We start from the raw sequence: 17,570 nt of genomic DNA, 5'->3' as shown, positions 1-17,570 counted from the left end.
TTTTTTTTTTTTTTTTGATTAGATTATTTTATTTGCTAAATCAGCTAGTTATTTTTTTATAATTCATGAACAAGAACAGTTTGTAATATGATTTTGATGTACAATTTCCATGGTAAAGGATGAATGATTCAAACTATGAATTTTGAGATTTTAAGTTTTCAGATGAAATATAATATCTTAAGCGTTATATTGCGTGATAGGTAAAAAGGCAATGAAGAAAGTATTTTTGTGACAAAGGTGAGAACTCCTGTTATCCTAATTAATCTATTACTTTTCCTACATAATTTGTAACACAAAAGAGTGGTAAAATATTTATTTAGGAGTCATAGACCTTTCCAACAATATGTAGTTTGTCATAATTAGATTAGGATTTATTTGTAAAATGGTGAAGGGGACGGTTTAAAAATACTAAATTAAAACTATTTCTATCTGAAAACGGTCGAACATCAACCTACTTCAAAGTTTCTGGCTAGGCCTTTTCAAGCCAACTTAAAGTTGGTCTACAAACTTTTTTTTCCAAATCTAGTTATTGGTTGATATTAATGCCAAGAGTGTGACCTCTAAATATTTACTTATGAGTAGATTGTACTATCATAGAGGAAAATGTGGACAGCGTGTTACAGTTCACTCATACGTAAGTCTACTCTTAAGTAGCATTGGAACATTTCCGAGTGGCTAATAAATTGGCAGAATTTAACATACTATTAAGAAACTGAGAATCATGTATATAATTTCCCGTTCCCCCAAATCCACATAAGAACAATGGAAACGCGACTGGAAATGACTCAGACCTCCAGACGCTAGATGGCGCTCACAGCGGGCGCTCCTCCAGACAAAAGACACGCTGTCAGCTGCGTCTCCTGGCACGGGTTAAGCAATGACGTGGATTTTCATCCATTGCAGTACGGAATCAGTTCAGTCACTGCATTCAACTACTCCTCTGTACTGGGTCTGGAGTATTTTTAACATCTGTAACAAGGTAATAACTTTCATTCATTACAATTAGACGTAATATCAGAACGCTGCTGTCTGAATTTTATTACTAAAAATTCTCTTACTTTGTCCAAACCATCTAGCTGTCACAACTTGCTTTCATTGTAATGTTTTGGTGGCTTTGATTTCTAATCACAGATATTTTTTATTCAGTGTCCTGTGAGGAGCAGCACGTCAACATGATTAAAGGCAAAGTTGAAAACATTAAAGACAAAATTGACGGCAATGAGCTGGATTTGAGTCTCAGTAATCTTACAGAAGTGCCAGTCAAGGAGCTGGTAAGTGTTTGGAGTATATTCATGAGTGTGCCTTTGTTTACTTGTGTTTTTTTTTTCATTGTATTCATAAACATTGATTTCTGTGCAGGCTGCATTTCCAAAGGCAACGTTTTTGGATCTGTCCTGTAATAATCTAACAATTCTGACTGTAAGTAACAACTGTTAAAATAAATAAATGAAGAAATTGCTGTTGCTTGTAGTTTCTTAACTGATTTGTACTGTTTTTCTTACTTCACCAGCCTGAATTCTGTAGCTTGACTCACCTTATCAAAATCGACCTGAGCAAGAACCAGCTCGTCTGCTTACCAGAAGAAATTGGGCAACTCAGTAATCTCCAGCACCTGGATTTATACAACAACAAACTGAAAATGCTTCCCGTCGGCTTCTCGCAACTCAAGGTGGGTTCAGGATCTCATGAGTGCAAACATCTTTATTATTAGAGCATGGCATTTGATGTCTTATGTTATACTTACCAGTAATTGAGGAGATTTATTTCTTGTAGAGTCTGAAATGGCTAGATCTGAAGGATAACCCTTTGGAGCCAACACTGGCCAAGGCTGCAGGCGATTGTTTGGATGAAAAACAGTGCAAACAGTGCGCATCCAGGGTAAGTTGAGTTGTCTGACGCAGTGTCATTGATCTGTTTTGTACTGTATACATAATCTTATTTACCACATAGTCAAAATTCTGAAACAATCACAAATGAACAAAATCACGTTTTTTTTTATTTGTCAATGTTCAGGTTCTCCAGCACATGAGGGTACTGCAGGAGGAAGCAGACAAGGAACGAGAACGTCGATTGTTGAAAGAGAGAGGTAGGAAGCCCAAAATATCTACAGCTTGTGGGCTTTTTTTTCCCTAGTTTCCAATATGAATGAAATTATGAACATTACAAGTTGAGCAAAACATTAAGTTCATAATTTATAACTGTTCTTTGATTTTAAAGGGATAGTTCACCCAAAAATAAAAATTTATTAGTTATTCACCCTCATGTCATTCCAAACCCATAAGACCTTCGTTCATGTTTGGAACACAAATTAAGATATTTTTGATGAAATCCGAGAGCTTTCTGACCCTGCATAGACAGCAACACAACTGACACATTCAAGGCCCAGAAAAGTGGTAAGGACACAGTTAAAGTAGTCCACATGAATAAAAATAATGGCTTTATTTAATAGTTTTTTCTCTTACGTGTCAGTCTTTGAGTACCGCCGTATACATAATGCATCTCTTAGTTCATCGTCTGTATAATCTGGTTCAAATAAGTAAGCCTGGGTAAAAAATTGCAAGTCATCCTCTCTGTATGTCAGAAAACTCAGATTTCATCAAATGTATCTTAATTTGTATTTGGAAGATGAACAAAGGTCTTATGGGTTTGGAACGACATGAGGGTGAGTAATTACAGATTTTCATTTTTGGGTAAACTATTCCTTTCAATTAGTTTTTTAAAATTTGTAAGCTTTTTTTTTTATTTCCATTCATTTTATGTATTAATGTATTAGTTTTTAATGTTTTAGATTTTAGAATGTATATAGTATTGATTTTAGAATATGTTTTAATCCCTTACAGAGCTAGAAAAGAAAAAAGAAGCTAAGCAGAGGGAAAAGGAGGCCAGAGAAAGGGAAGCACAAAAAAAGAAAAAAGCGGAGGAGAAGGAGAGAAAAAGAAAGGAGTATCAAGCTCAGATGGCTGCTCTTGCTGCACAAGAACAACAGAAAAAGAAGAGAGAAGAGAAGAAAAAGAGAGCTGCTCAAAATCAAGGTAATTTTTTTTTTTTTTTTTTTTTTTAATATTTGCTTAGACTTAATTACTTCTTTACACCGTATATTCACTACTTTATGGTCATAAAATGTATAAGTATTTTAATCTACAATGCCCTCCAAAAGTTTGGAAACACCCCTGGCAAAGTGTGGTTTTGGATGATATCAGCATAAATCCTTATTTTTTGGTGCAAATACATTATAGTAACTTGACATTATCTTTGAAGAGCAGCAATAATAATTTTCATTTTGATTACATAATAATGGCAATATATACATGTCAAAGTCAGACATGACCCTTTGCCAGCTGTGATGCCTGGTTACTGGTTTAAGGTTGGCCCAGGTTTTTAAAAGATTTTTGGGTCAGCACACTTTAATAGCTTCAACAATTGATTGCCAATTAAGTTTAGAATACAATGAATTTTGGCCCAGATTATGCAGAGCTGTAATAGCTGCTAATGGTGGATATTTTGATGAATCGAAAATTGACGTTTTTTCTATGTATAAACTGTTTATGTAATAAAATATGTTTTCGTAGTTTGCGTTGTCCCTTATCAGTGCAAAATTATCCTAAATTAAAAAGGATTCATGCCAATATTGTCCCAAACCCCACTTTTCTAGGGCGTTTCCAAACTTTTGGAGGGCAGTGTACATTACCGGTCAAAAGTGTTTAAGATTTTTAAATGTTTTGATGTCTTTTTTTGTTTTGAAACCCCACTTTTCTAGGGTGTTTCCAAACTTTTGGAGGGCAGTGTACACTATCGGTCAAAAGTTTTTAAGATTTTAAAATGTTTTAATGCCTCTGATGTACCAGGGATGTTCAAAAATTCAGTAATATTGTGAAATATTATTACATTTTAAAATAACATTTAACTAATAACATTTTAGTTTTCTATTTTAATATATTTTAAAATGTAATATATTTTTGTGATGGCAAAGATGAATTTTCAACCTTTTCAGTGTTACATGATCCCCAAAAATCGTTTAAATATAATGATTTGGTGTTCAAGAAACATTTCTTATTATCAGTTTTGAAAACAGTTTTACTTCTTAATATTTTTTGGAAACTGTGATCAGAATTCTAGGTAATATTTACAATAAGGTGTCATTTGTTAACATTAGTTAATGTATTAACTAACATGAATGATCTATACATTGCACTATTTATTAATCTTTATGTTAATAAAAATACATTTGTTCAGTGTTTGTTCATGTTAGTTCGCAGTGCATTAATGTTAACGAACACAACTTGTGAGTTTAATAATGCATTAGTAAATACTGAAATTAACATTAAGATTAATACATGCAGTAGAATTATTGTTCATTCTTAGTTCACGTTAACTAAAGTAGTTAACTAATGGTAACTAATGAACCTTATTGTAAAGTGTTACCAAATGCTATGATAAATAGAAGTTCAAAAAAGAACAGCACTTATTTGTAACATTATAAATGTCTTTACTGCGACTTTTGATTCATGCATCCTTTCTTAAACAAAAGTACAAATTTTTTTTTTTTTTTTTAAATCCTACTAACCCCAAACTTTTGAACTGTATTACAGGTCAAGTTGGTATGTTATATGCATTGTGTTACTTTAATGTGTTATATGCACAGCGTGTTTCTTGCCAGTATTTTGAGTGCAAGTTCTACTCTTCCTTCACTATAGGTAAAAAGACAGCATCGGCATCTGTGCCCAAAGCCAAACGGTCCATCTGCTCTCTGTTCTTCTCTCTGCTCCTAAAACTCCTCCTCCTGCTAATTGTTGGAGCAGCAAGCTTAATAGCAGTTTGTCAGTTGACTGAACTGAGGAAGGAGGCGTTCTGTGTTCCACTCAACGTGCACTTTGAGGAGACGGTGAGGTGGGCTCAGGGTCTGGAGGTCGTGCAGCAGGTCATTCAGAAAGTGTCTGATCTCAGAACATAAGACCGTGTCTGATAATGATCCATCCTGCTGCGGATCTGAGCCTCTCGGGTGACGCATTGGGACCAAGTCACAGACCTGTCTTCGGAAATTCCTATGGAATTGTTTTTTCCGTTGCTGCATCTTTTTTAAAAATGATAATAATCCATGTGATAACTATGGACCAGTCTGTGAATGAAAATCCTGCTTGTATATCTTTAAACTGCCAAATCAGGAAAGGAAAATGGACTTCAAGAAACAGTTGCTGAATAATACCATTTGTGACCTTTGGAGTCTTATGTAATACTGTTTCACAACATCTTATAATAAAAGATTTGATCAGTTTTGATAAGCTCATGCTTACAGTCCCTGTGCTACAGTTAGTAAAAGCAAAGTTGAACCTTAAAGAAACTTGATTATAAGTTTCTGCGATAACTGCTATCGCTATATTTGTTAAGGTAATTCGGTATTCTTTTAGAAAGAAACTGAGTCATTGAGACAATGATTCTTTTTTATTGTTAGCATTAACTGATGACAAACTTGTTTTCAATACAATTTTTTTGTTGTTGCTGAAAGGATGATAAATGCCATAAATTTACTATAACACAAATAACTGACAAAAGACAAACTGATTAGTATCTTGTGTATATTCACAAAGATTTACAATAATATAAGCAACAAATATAATTCATAGCCGTTTTCTCTACGTAAATTATGTTTTTAAAACAACATGCAGTATGCAAATAAAATGCAGATTAAAAGTCTAAATTTTTGTTTATAGTTTTTTTTTTTTTTGGATTTCCATGCCTTAAGAGGTTAAAATCACAATACAGTAATATTTCTAATAATACAGTACTGAATGTGTGGTTGAGTCATCACACCTAGTTCTGAATTGAAAAATTCAGAAATATTTTGTCACATACAAGAATGTGATAAACACTACTAGAGGCAGCTACCTCAGGTTTCTATGACACAATGAGTGATTAATATTTCATATTAAGATGCACTGTAGGGCTTTTCTCTTTGCACATAGTCTTCCGCAAACCATCATCACAGGGATAATGGTGTGAACGGTGCCTGTCTGCTGTCCCGTGCCTTCCCATACTCCCTCTGCAGCATGAAATCCATGTTTCCAAAAACATGCTTTTGTAAAGCATCGTTCACGGTGACCCCAAGAGTGACTTCCTGAAAGACTTCACTGATGGAGAGCTGCAGAGACACAGCAAAAAAAAAAAAAAAGTTATGTACACTACCAGTCAAAAGTTTTTGAACAGTAAGTTTTTAATGTATTTTTAAAGAAATCTCTGCTCACCAAGCCTGCATTTATTTGATCCAAAATACAAGATAAAAGCAGTAATATTGTCATGTATTTTTACTATTTAAAATAACTGTTATTCTATTTGAATATGTTTTAAAATGTGATTTATTCCTTTGATCAAAGGTAATTTTCAGCATCATTACTGCAGTCTTCAGTGTCACATGATCCTTCAGAAATCATTCTAATATGCTGATTTGCTGTTCAAGAAACATTATTACTATTATCAATATTTAAAACAGTTGAGTACATTTTTCAGGATTCTTTGATGAACAGAAAGATCCAAAGATCAGCATTTATCTGAAATAAAAGGCTTCTGTAACATGAAACACTATACCATTCAAATGCTTGGAGTCAGTATAATTTTGTTTTGTTTTGGGAAAGAAGAAATAGAAATTAATTCTTTCATACTTTAAATTAATGAAAAGTGATGATAAAGACATTTTTAATGTTACAAAAGATGGTAACACTTTACTTGAAGGGGTGTGCATAAGACTGACATAACACTTTAATAATCATGACATGACACGTCATGAATATGAAGGAGGTTTTATGCATGTTTATGACAACTGTCATTGTCATTCACTCAGTTATATCATTTTTAATGCAAAGATGACATAGTTCGAGATGCCTTTGTTATGACAACTTGGCATAAACCAATACATCATAACCTGTCAGTGTCTTTATCATGACAACTTGACATTACCAAGACAATGTTGTACTATACGACAACATTTATACAGAAAAATATGAAAGTGAACTAATATTTTTTTTGTAAGGAAATTCATTAAAAAATGGAAAAAATGTAAGAAATAAAAATGCATGTGCACCTATTGGGCAGTTATTTGTTATCAAGCCAGATAAGAAGGATCAGTCTATTAACTGTCCAAGAGAACTGGATTCCAGTGATTGAAAAATAAATAAATAAATAAATAAAATACAGAACAGTCCTTACGGATAAATGGCGTTAGGCTTACCCAGTACAGATATAGTACAGTATTCTGTCTGCCATAAAAGACACTTTGTTCATCCAGGGACTGGTGCTCATACTCAGCATATTGAGCGTGCATGGCAGAATTACAAGTTGGAAATAAGTGACCCTGGACCAAAAAACCAGTCTTAAGTGGGACGGGTATATTTTTAACAATAGCCAACAATACATTGTATGGGTCAAAATTATCGATTTTGAAGATATTTTGTAAACTTCCTACCGTAAATACATAGTGATATGCATTGCTAAGAACTTTATTTAGACAAATTTAAAGGCGATTTTCTCAATATTTAAATTTTTTTGCACACTCAGATTCCAGATTTTCAAATAGTTATATAAATAACCATACATCAATGGAAAGCTTATTTATTTAGCTTTCAGATGATGTATAAGTCTCAATTTAAAAAATTGACCCTTATGACTCACAATGATAGCACCACTGGTTAGGTGTACGCCATTATGGTTGTGTCTTGAGTAGATTTTTCCATGATGTAATAAAGCATGTCAAGAAAATATAAATGTGTGGGATGCTGTACTTAACTGTTTTTGCACTGATATGGACCAAATTGTACTGTTTTAATTTTAATTTTTGGGTGAATTGCTCTCCAAATGCAATAAAATCAAAACCAACCAAATGACAGTTTAATGTAATGTTAACCTATAAAGCTAAGTAGTATATTAAGTTTGATAATGAATTTGCTATGTCATGTTTATGGCAGATTTATGAAAGGTTATGATATCTTCGTAATGTCAAGTTGTCATGATAAAGACACTGACAGGTTATGATGTATTGGTTTATGTCAAGTTGCCATAACAAAGGCATCATAAACAATGTCATCTTTGCATTAAAAAATGACATAACTGAGCGAATGACACTTAATGACAGTTGTCATAAACATGCATAAAACCTCCTTCATAATTATGACCTGTGTCATTTCACAATTATGAAGGTGTCATGCCAGTCTTATGCACACCCCTTCAAGTATTTAAGTATATTAGTGTTACCCAAAAGATTTCTATTTACGATAAATGTTGTTCTTCTGAACGTTATATTCAAAAAATCTGAAAAAATTCTACTCAGCTGTTTTCAACATATTATTGATAAAAAAAAAAAAATATTTGAGCAGCAAATCAGAATATTCAAATGATTTCTGAAGAATCATGTGTCTCGAGTAATGATGCTAAAAATTCAGCTTTGAAATCACAGGAATAAGTGACATTTTAAAATGTATTTAAAACAAAAACATTAATTTTTAATAGTAAAAATATTTTACAATTTTACTGTTTTTGCTGTACTTTGGATCAATTAAATTCAGGCTTGAAATTTTTCTTTTTAATTACAATTTTTGGATGTTTTTTTTTAATTCCCTTATGCTCATCAAGGTTTTTTTCTTTTTTAAATCAAAAATCAGTAAAAGTAATTTGCTATTTGAATATATTTTAAAAAGTAATTTATTCCTGTGAAGGCAACGCTGAATATTCAGCAGCTGTTACTTCAGTCTTTAAAGTCATATAATCCTTTAGAAATAATTTTTAATACATCACGGTTTACGTTGACAATAACACCGATATGGCAATAAATCAGCTTATTAGGGTGATTATGTGACTATTGGCTGGAGTATTGGCTGCTTTACTATCACAGGAATAAATTACTTTTTTTAATATAAAAAAATACAAAACTCTTATTTTAAAATGTAATATTAATATTATGTAATAATATTAAAATCCTAATTACTCTAAACTTTAAGTAGCATGTATCAGAATTTTAAAAAGTATTCACATTTTTACTAGGACATTAAAACAGTCCCTAAATGAATTCATTTTATTCATTCTCACCTCTCGGAAGTGGAATTTCTTAAACATGGCAATGCTGATTTTGTTATCCAAACCAATCTTGACTTCAAACTTTTGAATTCCAAGTTTATGGATACCTGTTGAGGTAACTAAAATTAAAAAACACTCTACATGTAGGGAGTAGTCACTACTAATAATAGATCTTTAATCATCGGCGTTGTCTTACCATAGCACATCATCATGCGTGTTACTTCTTTTCCAAGTCCCTTTCCTCTATAGCAGGGCACTAAACAATGATTTGATGTTACTGATAAATTCAAGCCAATCTGAATGAATTAAAATGCACCGTAACCTCTATAACCTGCAATCATGATCTCCAACTCAGCCAGGGAAGGATCGCTGGGGTCGGTAAGAAAAATGTTAACATCTCCCACCATGCACTCTTGCTCCGGTATGCTCGGATCTGCCCATTTCTGCTTATCCAAGATGATGAAGGTGCACTCTGAGGAATTAAAATCACATATGAATAAACACAGAAACAGCTCAGGGATAATATACAATGTGCTTTAATGTCAACTGGACAAATGTTCATGTTAAAGGTGGAAACTCACTATCATCATCTTCTCTCCAGCTTCTTTGCATGTCATATTCCTGCTCCAGTGTCAGGGGCTCTGATGCAGTCAGCTTCTGCAGTTCAGGAGAGCACATCCATTGATGATACCTGAAAATAGAGGTTAGATGAGGTTTAAATGAACTGAGATTATAAGCACCAGACACAAGATGAAAGGTGGATCCACTTATGAATACCTGGGAACATGATCTGCATTGTAAGGTACTAATACAACCTTCTCCCCCTCCAGTAATGTATCTTCATTTATCCTCATTATAAGCAGCCTGTAAAATAAAGTGTTTTTAGGCACATATCTTCATATTCTTACTGGAGTGTAGCGTTTTTTGTCACATCATACCTCAGATTCAAACTCGAATACGGAATGGTCGCTCAAATTATGTCCATCTGTTTAATTTACGTATACATTCAACATGTCATAATACGCTAGACAGACTGTATCACAATATTACGAGTTTCAATGAATTCAACTCACATAAACAGCGGCGCGTATGAACTACGTCATCAGCATGCGTAGAACTGTTGCACGTTTGTTTTCTGAAACGCGAGAGGGCGTAAGATTACATCTTTTCGTTTTAAAAGTTACACGCTGCTGTACTGGATAAAATATGTTTTATAAATACTTCTTAGTTTTAAAATAATTGTATGTTTTTTTTTAATGCCCACCCACAGTGTAAATGAAAGTCGAAGGTAAATTATTCGTGTAGCCTACACAAATGGTAAACATTTATAATTTTTTTCCCTCTGTGTAGTTACTCAATATCACTTTTTCATCTTTGTAATGTCCCTTTAACTAAGAAAATGCAATTCCTAATGACATCATTGTTTAGGAAGTGACATTTCGGAGAGAAACAACATGGAAAACAACAGAATCAGTAAGTATAAGCAATACATTTTGTGCTGTTTTTCTCACATTTTCAAACATTTTCCTGAGAAATAGGATGATAATCTCAATATTTTTAAAGATTTTAAAAGAAATTAAGACAAACCAAGTAACACTGCATAGACTGTAAATATGATACATGTAGGTTATATCTATGTATTTTACAAATTTAAAGGGGTCATCGGATGCCCATTTTCCACAAGTTGATATGATTCTTTAGGGTCTTAATGAAAAGTCTCTAATATACTTTGATTAAAAATTTTCAATGGTTTTGTAAAACAACACCCTTTTTATCTTGCCAAAATCAGCTCTGCAAAAATCATCTCATTCTAAGGGGTTGTTCCTTTAAATGCAAATGAGCTCTGCTCGCCCCGCCCCTCTCTTGGAGCTGTGGAAAGACGATCTTGTTTACTTTAGCCGCATTTAGCCGCGTTTAGCTGCTAAACTTCCTAACTACCACGTTATAAGGAAAGGTGATTGCAAAGATTCATAAAAAAACCCTTAAACTCACTTCTGCTGTAAGTGAAGCTGGATCATGAATGATTCGCGCGAACATAGACGGATATATGTAGATCGGGAGGCGCATTCCATTCACAAACAAATAATCCACTGCATCTTCAGCGGCTCAGATGTCGGGAGTAAATGATGACCACTATGTTCATTATTACATCCAGCAGCACAACACCTTAATCGCTCAATCTGAGATATTCTTGTCTAACTTACATCCCTGCTCCGGCATCAAAACAAGGAAAGGTACTGGACTGTGACAGCTGGTCTGAGGTAAGAGCTCATGTCAATCAACTATGGTGGGAGTGGCCTCTGTCGGTGTGACGCCACAACGACAGGCATCTGAGAACGACTCGATTTGAAAAAGGGGATATTATTTTTACAGATTAATTAAACACCACTGCATGGATTTTTATCATTATAGGGTAGATTTGTACATACACTGCCAACACTCATTAATGTTCAAACAACATGAAAAAGTGAACTTAGCATCCGATGACCCCTTTAAACTTTAAAATTTTATTTATTACATTGAAATAAAAGATGTTTAGGCCCTAAACTTCCAGCTTATCATACGTTATCTATATGCTTTCTTTCTTATATTGCAGAAAAATGCCATTTTCTATTCCTCAGGTTGCTTTCATGTCTTTCTTCCATGCAACACAAAAGAAGTTATTTTGAAACCATTTTCTCATGTGAATGAGAACTAAATGAGAAAAATGATTTAAAAAATGGTCTATTTTCCAGATTCCCTGACGTTATGATTGTTTTAATATCTCACGTATTAAATCATTTTTGATTTAACAGACAAGAAGCATTTAAATTTGTGCACAATTTCTTCTCCTACTATAGTGCAAACAGCACTTCTGGTTTATGTAACCTGAGAAGTTCTTGCTAAACATCAACATTTCTGCTTCTGTTGTACATTTGAATGTACAAATCCATTACAATGGAATATATTGAATTGTATGCAGTAAGCGGTAGGTAAGTATAAACTTTAAACCCACTAAAATATGTTTCCGGACAGTTTATGATTAAAATTTTATTAGTTTATGTTGGGAAAAAATAGGTTGGTCTGTTTTAAAGGAGAAGTCCACTTCCAAAACAAAGATTCACATATAATGTACTCACCCCCTTGTCATCCAAGATGTTAATGTCTTTCTTTCTTCAGTCGTAAAGAAATTGTTTTTTGAGGAAAACATTTCTGCATTTTTTCTCCATATAATGGACAGATATGGTGCCCCGATTTTGAACTTCCAAAATACAGTTTAAATGCGGATTCAAACGATCCCGAATGCGGTTGTAAATTATCCCAGCCAAGGAAGAAGGGTCTTATCTAGTGAAACGATTGGTTATTTTCATTTAAAAAGTATTTAAATTGTATTTTTTTAAATGAAAAAAGCCGCATTAAAATTGCATTTTGGAAGTTCAAAATCAGGGCACCATATCAGTCCATTATATGGAGAAAAATGCAGAAATGTTCCTCAAAAAACTATTTCTTTATGACTAAAGAAAGAAAGACATGAACATCTTGGATGACAAGGGGGGTGAGTACATTATTTGTAAATTGTTGTTCTGGAAGTGGAGTTCTCCTTTAAGTTTTGTATGTCAATATCTGCTATTTTTAACAAAAAAATAAAGCATACAGTTACATTAGAAATTATAAAATTAATATTTTATGAAGTAATAAGATTGATAGAAACATGGGTTGAAATTGTATTAATATTTTAATTGTTGTATTCATTAATATTTATATTAAAAAAATCATTATTAAAATTAAGAAATGGAAAAATAAAAATTATATTGATATATAATATATATTGCACTCACTTGGTACTCACATTTAGGGCTGTCAAACGATTAATCACATTCAAAATAAATGTTTGTGTTTACATAATGTAAATGTGTGTAATGTGTATATGTACTATGTCCACTAGGGCTGGACGATTAATCGAAAAGTAATTGAAATTCAGTACCTCTTACCGACATAATTTTCCCATGCCGGTTATTTCGGTTTTTAAACCCTGTTAATACTTTCCCATTAAAAAAACATACTACCACGTGTGTAGTCAGCGCTATACGGATGTGCATGACCAACGAAGAACCTAGAGTAAAAACTTGTGCATATAAAGTGACAGGAAAAGATCGCTCAGAAGAAGACACATGCAACAACAATCATGAGTCAGATTCACATCAAAAACTAGAGCAATAATAATAAAAAGTAATAGAAATAATAAAAATCATTTATTAATCACAATCGAGGTAAAACATTCAATTAATCAAGGTTTTGATTTTAGATCGTATCGTCCAGCCAAAATAAATACACAGAGATAAAAAATATTTATATGTATATATATATATATATGTATATTTATATATATTTATATTACATGCATGTGTGTATGTATATATACATAATAAATATACACAGTACACACACATATATTATGTAAACAGAAACTTTAATTTTGGATGCGATAATTTAATTTTGGAGCCCTACTTACTTTCCAGGTACTAGAATCAGACATGACATTTTCACCCTTTTTATTCTACTCCTGCAGAGCATTATTTATTCTGATTATATTTTTTTCGCCGGACCATCTTTTTACTCAGATAAGGCACCAGGGCGAGCAATGTTGGAGGCCAACTTCATTATGAAAAGGGCAGTTTGTCATGTATCTGAGTGAGCAAGGCAGGTCTGTTCTTAAAGTGACCAACTCATCATATGTATCTCCCTTCACCCCTGTCTAAAGTGATGCTCTTTATGGACGAGCGGCGTGTTCGCCACCGTGTTTCTGTCATCGCCCTCATGCCAGTCATCCACGGCGTGACGGTGACAAACCATCAGTCAGTGCTAATGAAAGGGATTCATTCAGCTCACTCGCTGAGAAAGCGTCTATCTTTCCTCTTCTCTAAAATTAGTCTAATGGAGTCCCCTCGGTCTGGCTTCCTCTGCGGTAATGAATTAAGTGACAGTGAAGAGGCCATAAGTATGTAAGGTCCTACGGGAGCCGCCTGTAAGATAGACGCCGAAGCGGACAAGGCGATCCGTCTCTCTATCTTGTTGATGTGTCTGTAGATACAGATAAACACAGAGACAGTCGACAAGTCGACAGCTGAGTTTGGGAGGAACTAAGGGAAAAGCAGAGGTGCATGAGGTGATTATTTTTATAATTAATATTTCCCAATGTAATGATCCTTCCCGACATGCCCTGTTACGCTGCAGGGAAATACACAGGAGAAATCAACTGAATGTTTAAATGGAGAGTCATGATTGATGACTGTCCTCTCTTGTAATTTCAGAAATCTGCTGACGGTGTGTCATTTATTGTGATGGCTTTATAAGCAATAATACATGAGCATCTGTGATACGGGCATTCTTGTGTCTAACAGCAGGCAAAAGATGATTCTATTCAATTTAAACATGTCAGTTTTCCCACAGACTCTATCATTACCTGCTAAGTAGGGTGTCACGGCAGGATAGCAACACATCAGTTATACCTGCTTTATTTATGTGCGTGAATATACCTTATAAATCAAACTATAAAATGGGTGAAACATGCATACAAGAGATTTTATTGTTTTATTGTCACATAGAAAGTTCTATAGAGAGAACAAGGGTACACTCTAAAAAGGTTAGATTCAGCCTGTTGGGCATAGGCGTAAAAAAATAATAATACTCCTTTTTATTTTAAAATATAATAGGATTTTCACATAAAACTAAATAAATAAAGTGCAATAGTATTATTATCACTATTATTACTTTTTATTAATTTGATCACAAATACAGTAAGAATGTAAACATTGTGAAATAACATTACAGTATAAAATAACTGCTTAAGGCTTTCTGTTTTAAATGTCATTTATTTTTATGATAGCTGAATTTAAGCTAAATCATTTTAATATGATTTGGTGCTCAGGAAACATTTCGTATTATCATCAATGTTGAAAATAGCATTTATTTGAAATAGAAATATTCTGTAACATTATAAATGTCTTCTCTTTAACATTTGATTAATTCATGGCATCTTTCCTGATCATTATTATTATTATTTTTTTTTAAATATTAAAGCAAGTTGTTAAGCATTTTTACTTGCTACTAAGATTTGATATGTGATACTTTGCTCAATTACAATTTCTCTTAATTATTTTAATACTTAATTTTAGCTGAAAAACCTTTCTTAGTGAAAACTTAGTAAGGCATGTTGTCACAAATGTGATTGTGTTTTTTTTCCTCAGTGGAAATGTTCAGTAACTTTTTATGAACTTAAAGGTACATTCCTGTCCAGAAATTGAATTTCAAAAATACACCTACCCTGAGAAATATAAATAAAAAATATAACAACTAGCCCTGGAGTACTTTAAAACACCTTTCATTCCCATATAAGAAAATAAGAACAACACTGAATAATAACATAATTACTGTTTATCACATCTAACCTGCATAAGCCTCTTTACTGGGACACTGTCGTACTTGAAATCATGCCCTGAAATATCCCCTCAATTTATTCCATCAGGAGATGAATGCAAATGTTAGCATACTCTGATGTGAATTGTAATTTTCTCATTTCTTGTTGTTCCTATTTTGCATCATGCAAAAAAAAAATGCACTACTCATTTTTGCCCTGAAACCATATAACGGAATAAATGTAAGGTAAATTGGTGTGAAATGTGGTCCTCAAACTTTTGGAAGTTATTATGTTTATGAAAAGCCGCTGTTGTAATTTCAGGATTTTTTCTGCAATTCTAATGCATAAATTCAACACACCCTGCTATAGCTTGGTTGGTTTTTAGACGTGCGCCACTGTTCCATTGACTGCTTTGAACTTTGTATGTTTAAATCCTGTCCAAAGGTAGAAGCAAAACCATCGCAAGGACTAGAGACAGCTCAGTGCTTTTGTGACATCTATCACTTATACAAAGCCAGCCAGCCTATTCCGTTCTGTGTGGGAAATATAAGATTCACAATCCAAAAATGTGTGCTGGAGCTTCATGCACTATACAGTTAAAAAATCAGGCATGATTCAAAAGTGAAATATAATGGTTGTACCATTAATTGATTTTCCTCCTGATATGTTCCCTTATTATGTTTAATTTAAGCTGGAAATTTTTTATACCACAACATTCATTTAAAAGCCAAATGAAACTTTGTGAAATATTTAATTATTTTTGCCACTGTTGACAAAAATGCAAATGAATCCATTAAAGTTTAATAGCCTAAAACTATTGCGAACCTTCTCAGAGAACAACTGAACATAATTACACTTGTGTTTTATTATTGCATATCTGATGCTCGTCGCAATAATTTCCATAACTCCGACGGCATGAGCTGGATGGCATTAGAGTTCAAAAAGTATCATACATTTTATATGGTTTCTAGGCTTCGAATGTTCCACAGAGTATATTTGCATTTATTTAAATATGTTCCACATTCAATATTTGGCATCATAATTAAAACAACAAACATGATGTGCAATAATTCTAGAACATCAAAGATTTATGTTTTTTGGGGGGTAATTAAAAAAGCCATTAAGTCTCAAACTTCTGTCGGATTTTATTAACAATGTTAAGCCCTTAATATACAGTATGCTATTATAAACTTAATTAAATTTCTGGGACGGCAGGAAAAAGATAATACATTTGCAGATAAATTAAGACCACTTTACAACATATTCTAACAATCCTAATATATTAAACATGTCTGCTGACCCTGCTGTTGGAGCTGTCAACAGGCGGTATTTTATTTAATCAAGTTTAGGAAGTACAGTACAAAAGGTTTGAGCCATTAAATGAGGTCGTAGGCTTATGAAGTACATCTACGGTACATCTGACCCCAAATATTAGCAGCGGTCATGCTCTTGGCTTCTGTTTTTAATTCAGTTCAAAAGTTAAAACAGTAGATATGGCTTGACTTAGGTTGTTCGGTTGTTCACAGACAGTATTCACTTTCGCTCTGCATTTGTCCTTGAGATATAAAGGTGCTTGTTTAAATATTAATTACTGAACATAAAGTCTGATTGCATGGTCAATCAGACAAGAATCTTTGCGTTAGTAAGAGTATGTATCATCCTTTAAACTCTGCTGTTCCTTGTTAAAGGATTAGCTCACTTCCAGAATGAAAATTTCCTGATAATTTACTTACCCCCATGTCATCCAAGATGTTCATGTCTTTCTTTCTTCAGTCACAAAGAAATTAAGGCTTTTGAGGAAAACATTTCAGGATTTTTCTCCATATACACTCTTAAAAATAAAGGCTCCAAAAGGGTGTTTTGGCAGTGATGCCATAGAAGAACCATTTTTAGTTTCTGAAAGAACCTTTCATTTTAAAAATCTAAATAACCTTTTTTGAATATAAAGAACCTTTTCTGCATTTGAAAGGTTCCATGGAAGTTCAAGGTTCTTCATGGAACCATCGATGCCAATAAAGAACCTTTATTTTTAAGAATGTAGTGGACTGGTTCCCAATGGGTTGAGGGTGCGAATTGCAGTTTCAGTTCAGCTTCAAAGGGCTCTACACGAGTTGAG

At 33.3% G+C, this 17,570-nt stretch overlaps 2 protein-coding genes across 2 annotated transcripts; one reads left to right on the top strand and one right to left on the bottom strand.

Moving 5' to 3' along the window:
* The first annotated feature begins 818 nt into the window (after positions 1–818).
* On the top strand, positions 819–5,279 carry lrrc59 (leucine rich repeat containing 59). Its single transcript, XM_051124899.1, has 8 exons — positions 819–979; positions 1,147–1,271; positions 1,360–1,419; positions 1,511–1,669; positions 1,774–1,878; positions 2,014–2,086; positions 2,841–3,032; positions 4,695–5,279. Exons 2-8 carry the CDS (start codon positions 1,173–1,175, stop codon positions 4,949–4,951), a joined length of 945 nt encoding a protein of 314 aa, XP_050980856.1. The 5' UTR covers positions 819–979; positions 1,147–1,172; the 3' UTR covers positions 4,952–5,279.
* Positions 5,280–5,424: 145 nt separating this feature from the next.
* On the bottom strand, positions 5,425–10,167 carry nat9 (N-acetyltransferase 9 (GCN5-related, putative)). Its single transcript, XM_051124900.1, has 7 exons — positions 9,996–10,167; positions 9,835–9,921; positions 9,639–9,748; positions 9,389–9,529; positions 9,254–9,313; positions 9,070–9,164; positions 5,425–6,136 (listed from the first exon to the last, which is right to left on the bottom strand). Exons 2-7 carry the CDS (start codon positions 9,909–9,911, stop codon positions 5,978–5,980), a joined length of 642 nt encoding a protein of 213 aa, XP_050980857.1. The 5' UTR covers positions 9,912–9,921; positions 9,996–10,167; the 3' UTR covers positions 5,425–5,977.
* Between the last annotated feature and the right edge of the window lie 7,403 nt (positions 10,168–17,570).

This window comes from Labeo rohita, chromosome 12 (assembly GCF_022985175.1).
Source record: "Labeo rohita strain BAU-BD-2019 chromosome 12, IGBB_LRoh.1.0, whole genome shotgun sequence".
Taxonomy (NCBI): Eukaryota; Metazoa; Chordata; class Actinopteri; order Cypriniformes; family Cyprinidae; genus Labeo; species Labeo rohita.
The sequence above is the reverse complement of the archived record's forward strand: the minus strand, read 5'-3'. Positions and strand labels throughout refer to the sequence as shown.